The sequence below is a fragment of the Antrostomus carolinensis genome, unplaced genomic scaffold, assembly GCF_000700745.2.
Source record: "Antrostomus carolinensis isolate BGI_N321 unplaced genomic scaffold, ASM70074v2 scaffold5269, whole genome shotgun sequence".
NCBI classification, from domain to species: Eukaryota; Metazoa; Chordata; class Aves; order Caprimulgiformes; family Caprimulgidae; genus Antrostomus; species Antrostomus carolinensis.
Genome location: NW_010340511.1, coordinates 1 through 17,823, shown reverse-complemented (window position 1 = coordinate 17,823; position 17,823 = coordinate 1). Strand labels below are relative to the sequence as shown.

At 43.4% G+C, this 17,823-nt stretch overlaps 1 protein-coding gene across 1 annotated transcript in view; it reads left to right on the top strand.

Annotated features, from left to right (window-relative positions):
* MAP4K4 (mitogen-activated protein kinase kinase kinase kinase 4) overlaps positions 1-17,817 on the top strand; it is a gene marked incomplete at its 5' end in the record, with an annotated part of 36,396 nt that extends 18,579 nt beyond the window's left edge. Inside the window, 7 exons of the mRNA XM_029087020.1 lie at positions 1,847-1,990; positions 7,804-7,938; positions 10,844-10,944; positions 11,692-11,841; positions 12,616-12,775; positions 14,798-14,937; positions 15,675-17,817. Coding sequence (XP_028942853.1) covers positions 1,847-1,990; positions 7,804-7,938; positions 10,844-10,944; positions 11,692-11,841; positions 12,616-12,775; positions 14,798-14,937; positions 15,675-15,758 — 914 coding nt within the window. The remainder of the gene's footprint in view (positions 1-1,846; positions 1,991-7,803; positions 7,939-10,843; positions 10,945-11,691; positions 11,842-12,615; positions 12,776-14,797; positions 14,938-15,674) is intronic.
* Between the last annotated feature and the right edge of the window lie 6 nt (positions 17,818-17,823).

The following is a 17,823-nucleotide window of genomic DNA, read 5'->3' as shown; positions in this document are numbered from 1 at the left end:
ACTTGGTGCCTGCCTCGCTCCCTCCGCTCCTTCCCCCACTTCCCAGTGTGGGGATGGCTCTCAGTACAGGAGACAGTCGGTGTGAAATGCCCTGGGGGCGGTGGGATGGGATCCAGCAGATGCAGACCCATGTGGTCGATACAGGGGCAGGAGGATTACAGAAAGGGGATGGAGGAGGCGTCACCTGCCGAAGGAGAGCCTGGGAGGGCAGCAGGCCCTCTCTCTTCCAAGACAGGCTCTGTGCCTGCCTGCATCCATGGGCTCTGCTGCCTGGAGGAGGCAGAGGACTAGCAGAGCAGCAAAGAAACATGGTGATTTCTGGGGACTGCTGGGACCTCTGAAGTTTCCTAACTGAAAAGACAAGAGAGAGGTAAACAGGGATGCTTGGTGGTTTCTGACCTCTCCAAGGACTATGTCTGGTTCTGTCATCCAGCCAGAGGCTTTTCAGAGTGCCCCAGCACCAGCAGCTCAGACCCCTTCCCCGTCATTACCTCCTCCTGGCTGCGGCTCTGCTGCCTCCTCACACCCTGTCCCCTCTGGGAGACACATCATGTCCCTTGGTTCAAGGTGAATATGCCCTCCCTTTTGCAAACCGCTCCCATACCTGGTAGGCGGGGTATTGTCTGGGTAGCGTTCCTCATCCTTGTGAGCAGTGCCCTTCTTCAGTACCATGAGAAGGTGTGTTACTGCTGTAGGTGTAGACTGCACCGAGATACAGACTCCTGTGCACCGGTACCACATACTGTGTTAGAAAAAGTTCATTATGGGATCAGCCCAGATGATACATCCATTGGCACCAGTATAGTTATATCTGGGCATTCATTGTCTGACCAGGGATTAAGGCTGTTAAGCAATATAACTCTGATCATCTTGTGTGAGTTTTGCTTTTCTTATTTCATTCTTTTATTGCGCTTAAGGACGACAAGTTTTACACTGGGATTGCAACATAGAAGTCTATTAAAGCGAGTCATGCATTTGGTTTGATTTCCATTCCCTGTGCTGTATCTGACCTGTCTCTGCACAATTTGTGAGCTCCTGGATTGAAACAGTATTGCAAATAAATAGTTATGAAATTTTAGAGTTCTATTTGAATATTAAAATATATTAATATATTTTTTAAAACCTAGACTCATGTATATTGATATATTTATTAATAAAAATATGTAGTTGATTTTAAATACTAAGGTTTTGTGGACTCTTGGAAACTATTCCAGTGGATGTTTGGACCTTTGCATAAAGAAACAAGCCCACTGACTTTTCTCATCTGTATTTGCTTGATCTTCAGGAGAAATCTATGGAAACACAAGATTACTGTAATACCTCTAGTTTTAACATTCAGATGGAAAAGATTGTTGGGCAACTGAGGAACAGCCCTATGCCTATCCATTTGTAGGAGGGCTGCACCACAATCTGTTTCTCCCAGTGGGGACCAAGACCCTATTACCGCTTTTTTGCAGTGTCCTTGTCAAGAGTATCCTGTTACCAGTCCCCCTACCAACATCTAATACATCTTTGGAATACACAAGCTTGGGTACCACTTTGTGCCTCACCCCTTCTCCAACGTTAGCGAGCCTTCTTGTTTGGGAACTGGTGCTCTAGAAAGCTCTCCATGGTCTACCAGTCTCTCACTCTCTTGAACACTGCAATTTGGTGTCAGTAGTCACTGCAGGCAGGTACTGTAGAGAGCCTCTACGTCATGAGATCTCTTAAGCTGCAGGCAGCTGATACCCGACCAGCAGTGGTTGGACCTGCTTGAAACAAGACAGTTGCTATATCAAGCATCAGTTTGTCAGAACACCTGAAAAATCTGCCTACTAACTTGGATCTTTGGTTTTGTTTCTTCTAGGAGTGAACTTGTTAGTGGGCACTGAAAGTGGTCTGATGCTGCTAGACAGAAGTGGTCAGGGGAAGGTTTATCCACTCATCAATCGAAGACGATTCCAGCAAATGGATGTACTTGAAGGGCTGAATGTCTTGGTGACAATTTCTGGTAAAGTTAACTGTTCAACGTGATTTTTTTTCCTGCATGGCATGGCAGAAAGCTTTTCTTGGCAGCCTGTGTGTTGAGGGGGAAGTCCTGACTTGACTGAAGTCAGTGGGTTTTCCATCATTTCATCTCTATGAGTCTACAGTTTGTCTCTGCAAGTGAATCATTTTCCACACAACACTCTGTGCCTGCTTGCCCCCTCTCCTTCCTCCTGTGGAGTGGCCTTTGAAAATGCTGTATGGGTCTGGGGGAAATGTCCAGATCTGTTTGTTTGTTCAGTGTTGGGAGCTCTAACTTACTGCTTTGTGAAGTTTGTAAAAATGGCATCCTTTCCTCTGTTATGATTACTTTCAGCCTAGCCTCTTTCTAACCAAAACATGATTTGCTACTTGGTTTCAGAAACATCTCATGTGTTAAAATCTGTAGAATGGGAAATGCTCTGGCGAAGTAGGGAAGTAAGAGTGATGTGCAGTGAGTGTGTGTGTGTTTGCGAGAGGGGAGTACGATGTGTACGTGTTTTGGAAATTGCCAGCGTGAGAAGGCCAATAGGTGCAGCTTTCAGCCTGGTCTCTCACTGGGTGCAATTGCAGATGGCAAAGCAACGGGAGGTGAAGGGTGGTGGTGATTGTTGTGTTTGTTTTGTGTGCACTAATGAAAAATGTGTTTTATGGAGCTTGAGGTTCCAGACTGTTTGGCTCCAGACAGTTATTGCATAAGCTTGTCCTGCTGTTAAGCAACTCAACGTGGAGCGCTGTTAACCTTTCTTCCCAGGTGCCATTCCGACATTTACCTTGCTTTTGTTTTGGTTTGTTTGTGAAATCAGCCTTCGCTGTGCTGCACGTGTGACACACGTGTGACAGGGAGAGGACTTTAAATTAGGTTTCTCACAGTGGCCCCTCTGTCATTGTTCAGAGCCACCCAAAATTTTGTTGAGGCTCCACAACCGCTCTGACTCCACTGAAGGAGCTCTCTGGCTCTCAGCACACTTGTGCAAAAGGACACACACCTAGACAATTAATGCATTATGCTACTACAGGTCCAAAGAACTGTGCCCATGCTGGCGTCATCAACACAGGACTTTGTTTCTGTCTAGAACAACCATATTTTATTGTCTTGTCACTTGCTGCCTTCTCAGCTACAGCTGTGCTGTGAAATCTTTTTTTAAAAAAAGATGACTCAAGGAGGGTTTAAAAAAACACAACCTGCTGTGTGTCCTTTTGATGTCTAATGCTGCATGTAAAATATAAGCTGTTTGAAAAGCACCATTTGATAGAGTTTATTCTTAAAGTAGACCTTGTAAACAAAAATATTGTATAATCCAACTCATGTAAAATCTGTTGGTTTGAAGCATAACCTACACAGACGACAATCGTCTGTGATTCAGTCCTGTGTGTAATTGTTTTAGGTTTATTTACATTTGTGTAAGTCACCATCTGAGGACCCTGACACATCCGTTTTCTTTGTTTCCTTGGAAAGTATTGCTTCCTCTGTGGAGACACGCTACATTAACCCTTAAGAAATCAGCTGATCTTTGTCTGGTTTATGCCTTTGTCTCTGTCCCATCTCCCGCGATTTATGGGAAGTTACTGGGGTACAGGGCAGGAAAGGGGCATCCCTGCCCACCGAGAGGCAGGGCTGGAGGAGCACGCTCGGCAAAACCGTGATGCTGTTATGCCCAGGTTCCCCCTTGTATTTCTCTTGGCTTCTGTGCTGCAGTTCTCAATTTAAGCTACCCTCATGCTGGACTTCCCTTCAGTGTCTTTTTATTTGTGGTGAGTTGCTCCACCTCTCCAGGCAAACTGGGAATGCGGAAACGAGGCCGTGTTTCTGCAAAGTCTGTTTTGGCAGATTGGTTGTGGAGCTGCCTCTGAGCTTTATCCCAGGACTGCTCCCGCTTCTCTGGGAGTGTCGTTCAGCTCCCTGCGGTGTGCTCGGCCGAATGGTCCCTTGAATTTTTAAGGAAGTGATGTGGTGACTGTGGTGAGGTTTGAAAGGTGTCACCACATTGTGCGAAGTTGCAGTGCATTAGGATTTCAAGGGGATTGACACCTAAAATTGCTTTAAATATACACTCTTGAGTCAGAAAACCCGAGATCAATTCTTCTCCCCAATTTATATCTGAACTACAAAACTTTCTGACAACAAAGCTTTTGATACTAAGCTGCTACAGCTGGTACAAGAAAGCTTTGCAGGTCAAAGCAGAGTAGTTAATCAGTTCTTCAGTTCATACTGTTGGGAGGCAAAAACCTGATTTAGGCTGCTCAGGGAATACAGTGCTGAGAGTCATAAAAATGATGGAGGAGAGAGCAGTGATGTGCACACAGAACATGCTCCACTTGTGGCTCCCTAAGGGTTTTGCTAACCCAACTGGCTGATGGTGGCACTTGGGAAGGTAGGAAGGGATGACAGAGTAGAAAAACTGGTTGGAATCTGCCTGCTTAATAATTAAAAACCACAGTGACAATAAATCAAAAATTCAATATAAGAAAAGGGACTTTGCATTTGAAACGATGCCTGTGGGAGCATCGGAGCTGGGAGTTCATAGAAGTCACCAGCTGATCAGTCCATTTGATGGTTTGAGCAGAGTGCTCCTTCTTATTTCATGACCATAACAATTAGACCAAAAAAAAAAAAAAAAGAGAGAGAGAGACCAGATTTTTGAGAACTGTTTAAACTGACTGGTAGAGATTTACAAGCAGAAGGATCTAATACCCCCACTCCCAATATGAACATTAAGAGCAGCATGACTTGTTGAAATACATGCATAGCCATGTTTATATAACTAACCCGTCCTGCTCTTTTCATGTCAGACTGCTGAAAGGCAGAGGAATTTCCTGTCTTGTGACTTTCCTTGTGGTCTAGACACTAAAACACAATGGGAACACACTTGAGGTATTTCTCTGTTGTTGTTTTGAAAAACATTTCTAGTTGGAGAGAAATATCCTGGTGCACATCATGTGAACAAGAAAAAAAAAAAGTTAGCCATGTGCTGGGAAATTCCCATATCTACTGTTTGTTCTGAGTCTTCAAGTTTGACTAAGCTACCGAGGAAGCTAAAGCCATGGAAATATCTGAGAGAGAATTTATCTCCTGGCAGGCAGGGACTTGTGATGGTTTAAAAAACATTTGGTGCATTGTACTGACCTTGAGCCCTCTGAGCTCTTTCTTGCCCAGAACTGCAGTGCCTGCTGGTCTGGACTATGTTCCCTGTTTTTCAGTGTTTCCAAAAGGGACCTTGAGGCTATCGTTCGCAGTATTTTCATGGGAGGACCTTCCCTTGGTCAGACGTGGGACTTCTGGGAATATTTTTTCCTGCTCTCATCCCTTTTCCAAATCTTTAGAAAGCCACGGGAGTGGTGGAGCTTTATCCCTTTATGAAACATGGCTTAATAAATATGAAGTCAGGCAATAAATCAGGGTGCTCATTTACTGCCAAATCTTCTGTCACATTTGTAGTGGGGATAAACAAAGGACAATGCAGTTTTATTTCACATTTAATTTCATGCCATCAGAGCAAAGGGGCTTTTAAAATTAAATGGTAGGTCCAGTATTTGAAAACAGGTCTCCAGTTCCACTTTAAATTTAAGCTAAGTGAACAGATATTTTTACTATGAAACTGCCTCCTCTTTTCCTCCTGCCCTTCCCCATCCAAGTAATCATAAAAAGATCTTTCAGGCTGTGCCTCTTTGTAACGGAACAGCTTGTGGTGCTGGAGTCCATGGAGCAGCCTGTTTGCAAGCTGTCCTTCCCCGTGTGCTGCCCCAGCCCCTGCAGCTGCTTTTCCCAAGGAGCCTGGCTCTGTTGGAAGATCTCCTGCCATCAGGGTAGGGGCTCTGCGCCAGCTCCTGGACAGTAATCATAAAAAGATCTTTCAGGCTGTGCCTCTTTGTAACGGAACAGCTTGTGGTGCTGGAGTCCATGGAGCAGCCTGTTTGCAAGCTGTCCTTCCCCGTGTGCTGCCCCAGCCCCTGCAGCTGCTTTTCCCAAGGAGCCTGGCTCTGTTGGAAGATCTCCTGCCATCAGGGTAGGGGCTCTGCGCCAGCTCCTGGACCCCGCTGCAGACCTCACCAGGCACAGCAGGATGGTCTCAATGCTGGGGCTTCATGTCCTACTGCAACTGGTATCCCTTGGTCTGTATGCCCATCCCTGTCTCTGAAAGGAGCAGCCAGCTGTGAACTGATCCATCAGTAGACATCAGATGAAAACTTGAAAGACAAAGTAAAGACATTAGCTAAACTCTATAGGTGGATGTGGCTGGCAAGCTGCCAGGTGGACCATCCTGATAGCTCATGGCTTTCTGCAGTGTAGACTGGTACTGTGTCACTTGACCAGCCCAGCACTGACTGCAGTACAGGTTGGTTGTCTTCCTTTCAGCTCCAAGGGCCATGAAACACTGTCCACAGTCATAGAATGGTACAGGTTGGAAGGGACCTTAAAGATCATCTAATTCCAACCCTCCTGCCATGAGCAGGGACACACCTTCCACTAGACCAGGTTGCTCAAACCATCATCCAGCCTGGCTGCCTCATAGCTGGCGAAGCACTAGCATGGAGCTACTCCACTGACAAGTTGGGTCCCTGAGAGCATCTCCTGTTTCCTTTCCTTTTGCAGAGACCTCATGGAGCCTTATTGAATGGCTCCTAGTCAAAGCACACCTCTCTTCCTCACCTCCAGCTTCATCTGTGGGGCTGTAATGGCTTCAGGCAGCAAAGCAGCTGGAGGAAGGAGGATGCAAGCTTTGAGTACGTGCATTTGGAGCCTTCTTCTCGCTAGTTCAGCAAATGCTCTGTAGGCCGTTAGTTGTTAAAGAATCACTGATAAAGTTTATCATGAACCTTGCTCAGTATTCCAAGAGGCCTTCTCGTATTGAGTGTTAAGATGGCCACGGCAGATGCATTGTCAGTTGAAGATAGGGCAGCCTGGGCAAGTCGATTCTCACCTGTGGAGCAGAAAGATGTCTTGCAGTTTCTGTGTGCAGCCTGATAAGTATTACCAGCCCTTGCAGCACAAAGGAAGGGCCCCTGACAAAGCAGTCGTCAGCTTTTAGCAAGCAGATGAAGTTTTCATGGGCTGTGTGAAATTCTGTCACTGCAATTTCAGATGTTGTACATTTTTCCTTACAACAGAACTGATGTGAAGTGGTTCAGTAGCGGAATTGTTTAGTGCTGTTGTTTGGTGTGCTTTTCCACCAGGGAAATGATGAACACATCTTAATAAAACTTGACCAGATGTGTCTCTGAGGAGAATAAAAGAGATAGAAATGTCCTGGTAACTAACTGAGAAGAATTAGTAAAATACATCTCATCACCATGTTCTTCACTTTTACTTCCGCCTTTCAAACAAGTCTTACGCACTTCTGATAGCTGTATAGATAATTTTGGGCCTCAAATGCCATCCTGCTGCTCTCCTACAGTTTTGTACGAAAAAGGGCCATTCTGACTCAGCTGTAGATTTTTTTTTTTATCTCAGTGCATAACCCTGGTGGTTTTTTTGTGGGAGTGTAACTCTTTTCTAATAAAAGTTGTTTGCATCCTAAGAACCAGGCAACCGAAGAGCTGTTCAAAGAGTTTGTCGTTTTATGTTCATGCGGTATTGCCGTGTGTATCTCTGTCATTGATTATCGGGAAAGCCTGTGTTTGGGTGGAGTCTGGAGTAAAGCTGTTGTGGATGTGAAAACTGAGGGAGATCTCTGTGATTGCAGCAGTTTCTCCTTCATTGTTATTTTGATTGCTCTCCGGGGCTTTCTCTTTGCCTGGGCAGGGTTTTTGCACTTATCTTCCTATGGAGATAAACCATTCTTTTTCATTTGTGGCCAGGTAAGAAGAACAAGTTGCGAGTTTACTATTTGTCCTGGTTAAGAAATAAAATCCTTCACAACGACCCAGAAGTAGAAAAGAAACAGGGTTGGACAACAGTGGGCGACTTGGAAGGCTGTGTGCACTATAAAGTTGGTGAGTAGCAAATGAAATAATTAAGTTGTTGGGATAAAAGCTGAATGAGAAAGGGAACTGCAGTGCATGTAGCTGCTGGGTTTAAGGTTTGGTTTTATTTCTAGCTGTCTCCCCTGTCCTTCAGGGTGAACTTTTCTGGCAAAGCATCAGAATAGTTGTCAAGTTACTGGGTTAAACTGAATATGGGAGAGGTTTTGCAGTGGGATGCTGGGATGTGAACTGGTGCAAATACCCATCTCTCATTTCCATAGTGGATGCAACTTCTAAGAGAGTACTAATAAGGACAGTGAGGGCTGCTAATGTTTCACCACCTGTGTTAGACCTTTTAGGTAACAGAGGGACTCTTGTCAAGCAGCAGCTTATCTCTTCATCAACAGGTTTCCCGATCTTTTACCATGATGAAATCACATGCTGGAATGGAGTGAAAAATGTCCCTCTTTTTAAAGTAGATTTTAAAGACTCGGGGGGAGGAGGGAGAGGAAAAAAGGAAAAAAAAGAGTGGGAGGAGAAAGCAAGCCCAGCTAGTGCACGAGCTTTCGGGAGGCATCTGGGAACAGAAGCATATGTTTAACTTCCAGATGATTCATTGATTCCCCTTTAGCTCACAAAATTTCCTAATGCCATCTCAGATCCACTGCAGTACAGTTACAGGATGAAGTGTGTTTTCACTAGACAGGTGCCTTTTGAGTGGTTTTAAGTAATTTAAATGGATTTGCCTGTAGAAAATTCCACCAAAACTAGTGAAAGTTTTTTTTCATTCAGTCAGCAGATGATGCAGTGATCCTGCTGCCCTGCAGGTGGGGTTATGAACCAAGAGCTCTTTCTCTTGCTTTGGTTTCATGATACATCTTAATGGGCACTGGATATTGGTTTGGTTTTCTCCTAAGAACCAGCTCAGTTCCTTTCCAGCTGTGTCAGTCAGTGTGGAGGAGCAGCAGCAATCGGACTGAGCTCAGTCTCCTCCTGTCATGTGTGGAAAAACCTGCTAGTGGGGTGTAATCAATGACAGTAAGTGACAGCTGAACCAGGAGCTTGACCCCAAAAACAATTAATAATGTACTTCTCTAGTATCATACCACAGGGTGTCAGTAGCATAATGAAGTGGCCTGTTAACAATATATTAACAGCTATTGAAAGAAGGCTTTCCAGCAGGGAAGCATCTGAAACAAAGAGCATTCTCTTCCAGATGAAGAGGGGTTTGTTACCCTGGGCTGCAGCCTGTCACTGAACTTCCCCCTGAACCATGGATGTACAGTAGACTTCTTCAGGTAGTGAGAGGCCTCTCTGACAGCTGCGCTTCAGTTCCCAAGAAGGATGAGCTCTGCCAATAGTTGGGCTTGTGGTCTGGAGGCTGCCACTGAGGCAGCTGGCACTGATCGCTTCCTTTTCTCTTTGATGCAACAGGGGTCTCAGACATCAGGGTGAAGTAGTACTTATGGATCTTAGTTGCTTCAGGCAATTTTTGGCTCCTCTAAATGATAAATTGCTCTTTTGAAACTTAAGATTTGGGTGACTTCCCAGATAGCACCCAGAGCAAAGAATGAGGATTATCTGAAGTCCCCTTTCACAGATAGGGTGCTTTTGTTCAACACCCCCCTCTTCCCTGAGAAAAAATTCCAAGAAATCTTGTAAGCTAGACAAGACTGAACAAAAGATCTGTTTTTCAGCTGGTACAGCTGTGGAGGTTGAGAGACTTTTTTTTGTCTGCTGAAAAAGTGTCAAGTCCTTTAACACTTACAGATCAGTAGTCTTGCTTCCCTGCAGACTAAAAAGGAGCAAATAGTAGCCTTGTCTCCCTGTTGCCTACTGAGACAACAACTGCAAGCTTGTTCAGTAGTAACATAGCTAAAATGTGTTAAAATACTATTTATTAAAAAGTGTCTTCTCTCATGTCTAAGATTTTCATTCCTGCCCAGTTTTGAAATCAGTTTTGGTTGGGAGATATAATGGCAGAAGGTGAAGGTGCACAGAATGACTCATTATTTTGGAAAAGGGTCATATTGCCCTAAAACTTGGGGTGAAAAGGTAGCAGAAACCTCCTGCTTTTTCTTTGTTTTTCTCTCCTCCCCGCTAAAACCAGCACTGGAAACAGGTTAATAAACCTCAACATTTGCAAGTTCCCATGATCTGTTACTTCCCAGATACAGATGGCAGCTAGAAATGTAGATGTAGCACCACTTCTTGAATTAGCCATTTCTAGATTTTATCAGTCCCCTCCTGGAAACAGAAGTAGTGAACAGAGGGGTTTTTTTTATGGCTAATTAGGCAGCTGTTTGAACATGGGAACAGAGAGATGTTAAAGCATTTGTGGATCAGCTATGTAATGATGCTTTATTCTGATAAACTCTGTGGATTTTGTTGTTTGTTTGTTGGTTTGGGTTTTTTCAAATTAGTTATCTCAGGCTTTAGGGACAAAGGAAATTGCTCTGCTATCAAACTTGCCTTTTGCTTTTGAAATGGACCCGTTTCTTAACTTTTTATTTCAGTTCCTTTTTTTTTTTTTCCTCCTTTCCTCTGGGGAATTTTGCTGTCAGCTCAAAGTACCACTGCCAGTGCTGTGACTGGAACTGCCAATACACTCTGCCACAATCATAGGCTTCTTTTATTGGAAATGTCCCTGTCTGAAAACAGATTTTCCTTTCTTGATGAGTAAGCACCATCTAATGTGGAAAGAAATAAGTGCAAATAAGTGTGCCCTGACTAGGTAATTTGAAATATGGTGATGGTTTCAGTTACTGATAAGAGTAATGATTTTTGTGGCATAAAGATAAATACATGCAGTGTTACTACAAACCTCCAAATATATGTAAGTATGGAGAAATGCTGTCACTTTCTGTTTTCCTGAAGTACCTGGAATGACTTCGGAATTACTGATGACTTATTTTTTGTTTTGTTTTAATTTCAGTAAAATATGAAAGAATCAAGTTCTTGGTAATTGCATTGAAGAGTTCTGTGGAAGTCTATGCATGGGCACCAAAGCCATACCATAAATTTATGGCCTTTAAGGTAACAGTACATTTCAGCTGTATGTAGGATTTTCTCATAGCCATTTGCAGTTACCCCTTTTACAAAAATGTTTTGACATTTTATCATGGCCATATTACAAGTTTTTTTGGTAAATCTGCCATGAAGTTTGTATTATATTTTAATTTAGGAGCTTCTTTTTCTCAAAGACACAGTACACTTAAAGTTCTAAATTGTGACTGAGCATAAACTAATGATCAAAATGACCACAATATCACAACTGTTTGTTCCATCTCTGTATAAATAAAACATGAGGCAGAGAGAAGTAAACCAAGTCTAAACATCTTTCTCTGAGCAGAACAAGTCATTAAGTGATACTCAGCATTGTTATGTTTTTGAATGCAGCAAGAATGAAGTTAGCTGGCTTGGTGTAATTGCCAAACTGTTTTGCAGACCATCAGTTACTGATGGCTGTGCTGATTGAAGTAAACACTACAAGAGTGTCAAATTGCCCTGAACATTGAGGAAAAGAATTCTTAATAAAAACCAAACAGACCAACTAAAGTAAACCCCGCAGAAAATAACTTACAGTATTATGTGATTAAAGTGCAACAGGGTGCAGAGTAATCTATCCTTGTCCATGAAAGACCTGTTAGCCCAACTAGTCTGGTGGATGGAGGCCAGAGGTGCATGGGAGGAATAAACCCATAATATGTACATTAGGACATGTTTTTATTAAACTCACCATGGTTCTAAGCAGTAAAGTAAATCTCACTGATTGTCTTACAGTCATTTGGAGAACTGGTACATAAGCCATTGCTGGTGGATCTAACCGTAGAAGAGGGTCAGAGACTAAAAGTGATCTATGGCTCCTGCGCTGGCTTCCATGCTGTTGATGTGGATTCAGGATCAGTCTATGATATTTATCTACCAACACATGTAAGAGCTGCTGCTGAGGCTGGGTTTTTTTCTTTCTTTCTGGTTTTGTCCCTGCCCCTTCCTTTCCTCAGATGACCAACACATCCCTGTGGATCACTGCCAGATGCTGGCAGCAGTAATTGGGTGCAGGGATCTGGGCAGATGAAGCCACCTGTGCTTAGGGGCTTGTGCCTCACTCTTTGTCCTCATGGTCAGTACGATTCCATGGTCAGGAGCTGCCCACTCAGATGGGCCCCACTGTTTCAGGGAAAGACGCTAAATGGCCGAGTGCTTTGCAGATGCCCAGCAGAGGCTGCAGGGAAGGTGGCAGTACGAATGACATGACAGCTCACTGATGAGATTCAACAGGGTTGGCAGAGGCCAAGTGGCCTTAGCTACCGAGGTTTCCTGTTGCTCATTGTACACAGAGGTGACAAATGGGCCTGCAGTGTGCAATGTGCCTCCCCAAGCACTGTTCGCTCCAGTGCGGAGGTCTGAGGTCTGCATCTGTGCTGCTCGCCCCAGCCTCCCCTCCTGCCCGTGGAAAGAAATGGGTGCTCCTGCGGAGAGGTTAAACTTTAGATGAGAGGATTTGTGCCCCAAGGGTTTCCAGGTCTTGTGACTGTGTAGGGCATCTAGCTCGGGGGCAGCAGAGCTAGGGCTTCTAAAGTGAGTGAATCCCCAATCGGCTGTCAGCCAAAATCAAAAATCACCCAGCCCTTTCTCCCAGCACAGGCTCAGTGGCGTTAGACCAGAAGGGTTCCTCTTCTCTTCTCTTCTCTTCTCTCTCTGTAGATCCAGAGCAGTATCCAACCTCACGCAATCATCATTCTCCCAAACACGGATGGGATGGAACTATTAGTCTGCTACGAGGATGAAGGAGTTTACGTCAACACATATGGAAGGATCACCAAGGATGTGGTTTTGCAGTGGGGAGAGATGCCAACTTCTGTTGGTAGGTGCCTTGGCAGAGTCAAATACAACGTGCCATTAGGGAGCGTGTGTGTGTGTGTGTGTGTGTGTGTGTGTGCACGCAGGCAGGAGGAAGGTGTGTGGGGTTTGACATCCGATTCAGAAGCAGTGATGCTGTAGCATTCCTGGAAAACAGCTGCACAAAGTGGAGAGAAATCACACGGGTCTGTTTTGTGCTCATTTTTTAAGAACAAAATACAAACAAGCAAGTTGCGGAGTTCAGGAATGAAAAACTCACCAGGGCCTCTGTAGGCTGCTGCAAAATTTTTGCTAGACAACCACAAAGTTGTGGAAGCCCTTCAGTATAAAGACATGTAAGGTTGCAGATGGGTAGGATATTATTACGGGTACTTCTATGTGTTTACTTCAGTTCACCTGCCCCTAGCTCATCTGTCCTAGCATGATAATTCTCCCACACCTCTCCACTTCAAAATAAGGTAGTTTTGAGAGTCGGAGCAGTGAGTGTAGTAAAATGGGCACAGATTTGTTATGGGTGCAGGTTACACACCAGGGGATCCCTCTTACTGCCTGTGCTGCCATATTTCAGTGCTGAGCCTGGCATGGGCTGTGGTCACACCTTCGTTTTGTGGGGCAAACACGTTGAGTTTTATGTGCTTTGGAATGGATGCATGTAATGGGAGATGACTGCTGATAGCTGTTTGAGCAATGCAAACAGGAATGGAGGGGGGAATTTAAAGAGGTGTCATGCACAGCATGGTGACTCCTGTGGTGATTAACTCTTGACTAGATCTAAAAGCAGGCAGCATTTAGCAGCTGGCAAATTGCAGAGCCTTTGGGGGTGCCTGTGAAGTAAATGGCATTGAGGCAGCTGACACCATCTGAACATCTCATCTGACAATTTTTAGAAGCTATTTGGCCGAGTTACCACTAGTGACTTATTTAAAAATAAATAAATTTCCAGCATGATGCTGTATATGATGTTATAGGTGTACATAATACTGTAGTAGATAATTTGATTTAATTTCACTGAAAATTAATATGAGAAAAATCCTATAAAAGGGAAGTACAGCAAAATGAAATGGTTTTTTTTTTTATTTTTCTTGCTAAGAGCTGCTGTTCTTTTTATTTTTCTTTTAAGTAGGCATGCAAATCAGAGGCAACAGCTTATTCTTCATTAAGTTCCCATATGTTGTTTTTGGCAGTGTTCCTAAGACTATCCATCAAATTGCTTTTGAATATCCCTTTCCATAATGCTGGTGACTTTCTCCTTTTTTTGACTTTTTTACTGCTATCCAGAACAGATTTTTTTCCTCATGCTCCTACTGATCTGTTTCCCCTAGTGACACCCTTAAGGAAAAATGCTTGATTTTTTGCTTTATTTGTGCACAAAGGAAAGCGGTATGACAAATAAATAGTATTTACACTTAGAGAGCTTAGTATAAACCTCTTTTAAGATATACTGAATACTTTTCAGACCAATTGGCTTTCTCAAGACGGAGAGCAGGTTTCTGAAGTATTATTCATATTAAAGGAGGCTAGCTCATTTTTTTCTAGTTTTCCCTTTTCCTCTCCCCTTTCTCTGTTTTTGCTCACAGACTCCTTCAAGGAGGGAAAATAACACTGTAAGACACAGAGCTGGTGCTGGGGACATACCAGAGTGGATGGTTTTAGTCTGTTTAAACTTTGGGTTCTGCTTTCTCCTTGTCAACACCTAATTAACCTCTCTTTGCCAAACTTGGGAGAAAAAGCCTGTGTAAAAACTCAATATTCCTTCCATTTAATTGAAGGTTGGAAGGCTCCCATTGTGCTCTGAATGCTCAGGCAAGATGTATGTTACTAATGTGGAAAACCCACAGGGAAAGAAAATAAAAAAGGTGGTTCATGAAGATGCTGAAGACAGAAACAGCGCTCTGAACATGTGTGTAGTTACAATAAGTAAACGCAGGTCATTTTTAACTAGAGTGTGCCAGTGTATTCCTCTGCTTTTTAGTTCCTCTATGTTGCTGTCTGCCTGTCCTAATGGGCTGTGTTTTCTCTCCCAAAGCGTACATCCGATCCAACCAGATTATGGGCTGGGGAGAAAAGGCTATCGAAATACGATCGGTGGAAACTGGACACTTGGATGGTGTGTTCATGCACAAAAGGGCACAAAGACTCAAGTTCTTATGCGAACGCAATGACAAGGTACGATTCCTCCCGTCTGGTTTCTTGCCAAGATGGTAAACGTGTATTTGAACTGGATACTTGCGGTGGGTTGACTCCAACCAGCAGCCAAACACCCACCCAGCCTCTCACTCACTCCCCTCTCCTGTGGGATGGACATAAAGTAGAAGGAAGATGAAAAGACTCACAGGGATCAAGATAACGACAGTTCAATAAGGACAGCAAAAGCTGTGCATGCAAGCCAGGCAAAATAAAGAATTTATTTACAACCTCCCATGGGCAGGCAGACGTCCTGCGTCTTCCTGGGAAGCAGTACTTCATTTGGGAAGACAAATGTCATTGCCACAATGTCCCACCCCATCCTCTCCCTTTCCCTGAGTTTTTATTGTTGAGCATGATATTATATGTTATGGGACATGCCTTTGGTCAGTTTGGGTTGGCTGTCCCGGCATTGTCCCCTCCCAGGCTCTTGCCCGTCCCCAGCCCACTGGCCTTTTTTGGCTGAGGGAGCTGGAGGGGAAGCCTTGACACTGTGCAAGCGTTGTTTGGCCGTAGCCAAAACACTGGTGTGTTAACAATGTTGTTTGGCCACAAATGCAAAGCCCAGCACCATACAGGCTGCTATGGAGAAAGTCAACTCCTTCCGCACCAGAGCCAGCACTGCACTGCAATGTCACTGTAGACAGCAGGGGCAGTAAAGGCACATTAGAGCCTCTGCTGTCCTGCCTGTTGCATTTACACATCTCTTTCCTTCACAGGTTTTCTTTGCCTCCGTACGGTCGGGTGGAAGCAGTCAAGTCTATTTCATGACCCTTGGCAGGACTTCTCTTCTGAGCTGGTAGAAGCGGTGGGATTTGGCAAGGAATTGCTGACATCCAGAGTCTGAGATCTTCATAACTCGGAATTATTTTCAACTGGAGTACAGACCTGCACTAATGCAGCACTCTGTGTAAATGTGTGTGCAGGCATCACTGGTGTTAGGTTTCTTTTTGTTTTTCAACGGAGGCTGCGATGCGGCTGGTGCTGTAAAGATATTGCCATCAGGTGCTACAATGTCTTTGAGATTTGGGATCATGCTAGAAAGCTACAGGTCTTCTTTTCCCTTCAGCTCCAGGATTCCTAGGCTTTGAAGGACTCTGTCTGTTAGTGTTAAAACAGAGAGGGGGGAAAAAAGGAAAATAAAACCAGACTTACCGTGAACATGCTGTTGAGTGGACAGGAGGCAGGCAAGAGAAGGTGAGAAGTGGTGTAGAGAGTCAGACTGGCTGAAACAGAGGGCAGATCTAGTCTAGTAATGTTAACAATGTATTTAATTGACATTTCTTTTTTGTAATGTGACAATATGTGGACAAAGAGGAAAGTGCAGGTTTTAAGAAGTTAATATTTATAAAATGTGAAAGATGCAGTGACTAGGATAACTTCTTCTTGGGGACAGGGAGGGTGGGAAGGGGCTCGGGGTGGAATTCTTGGGTTGGTTTTTTTTTTGTTTCTGCAGTTTTATTTTGGCCTGGCCAATAACTTTAGTAATTTTCTGTGTACCAGGTATTGCCTGAAACATGTGCAGATGATTAAAAAAGGAAAAAAAAAAAAAAAAGGAAAAAAGCAAAAAAAAAAAAGGAGAAAAAAATAATTTTCTATAATGATTCTGTGTTAGGCCAGAACTTGGTTATGTCACAGTATTAGCACTGCCTCAGTTAAAGGTTTAATTTTTGTTTAAACCTAGAAGTGCAACAACAGTTTTACCACAGTCTGCACTCGCAGAACTAAGAAAAAAAAAAAGATAAATGAAATCCAAACTACGTATGTTTATTTTTTGTGCCTACCTCATTGTTTTTAATGCATAAAATAAAAGAGGTGGTTTAGTTTATACGTTTTTAGATTAAAACCATTAATGTCTAATTTAATCTTAATACCAAAACTACCAGATTGAAAGGTTTCTGACTGTTATTGCATAGCAAGTTTTTGGAGGAGAGAGTGGTCTGCTGGGGCAATAGTGGTAGCGGTATGGCAGTGAGACACTGATTAATGTAATTTGCTTACAAAATTTGGTAAAGCAACCGTTTTTTTAAAACCAATTTCGTCCTTAATAGAAGTCTGAATTTAGCCTGAAACCAGAGGTTTCACTCTTCTAACAATGGGCTTAGTAACAGGCAGGTAAAAATAACTAGGCTAGTTCTATAAACTGTTAAATGTTGTAGGAACCATTTTGGGGCGGTGATGTTTTTCTTTTTTAAGAATGCAATGCACTAAAACTCTTTTAAGAATGTAGTTAATACTGCTTATTCATAAAAACAGCGTATTCCTGTGTTTAGATGTAAGATCCCAGCTCTGGCTTTTTTTTTTTTTTTTTTTTTTTTTTTAAGTCAGTTTTATTTTATGAATAAGTTCTGACATTTGTAATAAATGTCTTGAGAGTAATAATTTGTTTAATGGCTACATGTTCATTACTTGAGAATCCTTGAGTGTATAATAATCTGTTGGTGTTGTAATAATGCACAGTGTCACAATTCAGCCATTTTCCTTTTTGTTTTCACTTAAAAAAAAAAAAAAAATTCCTTTGGTGGGGTACTTTGTTAACAGCTGCCTTAAGCTGTTCATTCAGTGAACAGGCTCTCAGTGTTCCCTGGGCTTTGTCTTCTGCTGCGGTTAACTTTTCCTTCATGGCATGACAGGTAGGGCTTTTTTAAAAAACCACGTGTTCTTCAGTTCAGCCAAGCTGTTGGCTCGAGCGAGTGGTCACACAATCAGTTTAGAGCCGAGAGCACCGAGTGTGCAAAGCTCAGATTCGACAGACCCTTCTTTTGGTGTCAGATCTGACTGCTGTAAATCCTTCAACCCCAATCAGCGTTGCTGCTGAAGACTCTCCTTCGAACGTTGTAGACGGTCGAAAAGCGAGCGGCAAACGCG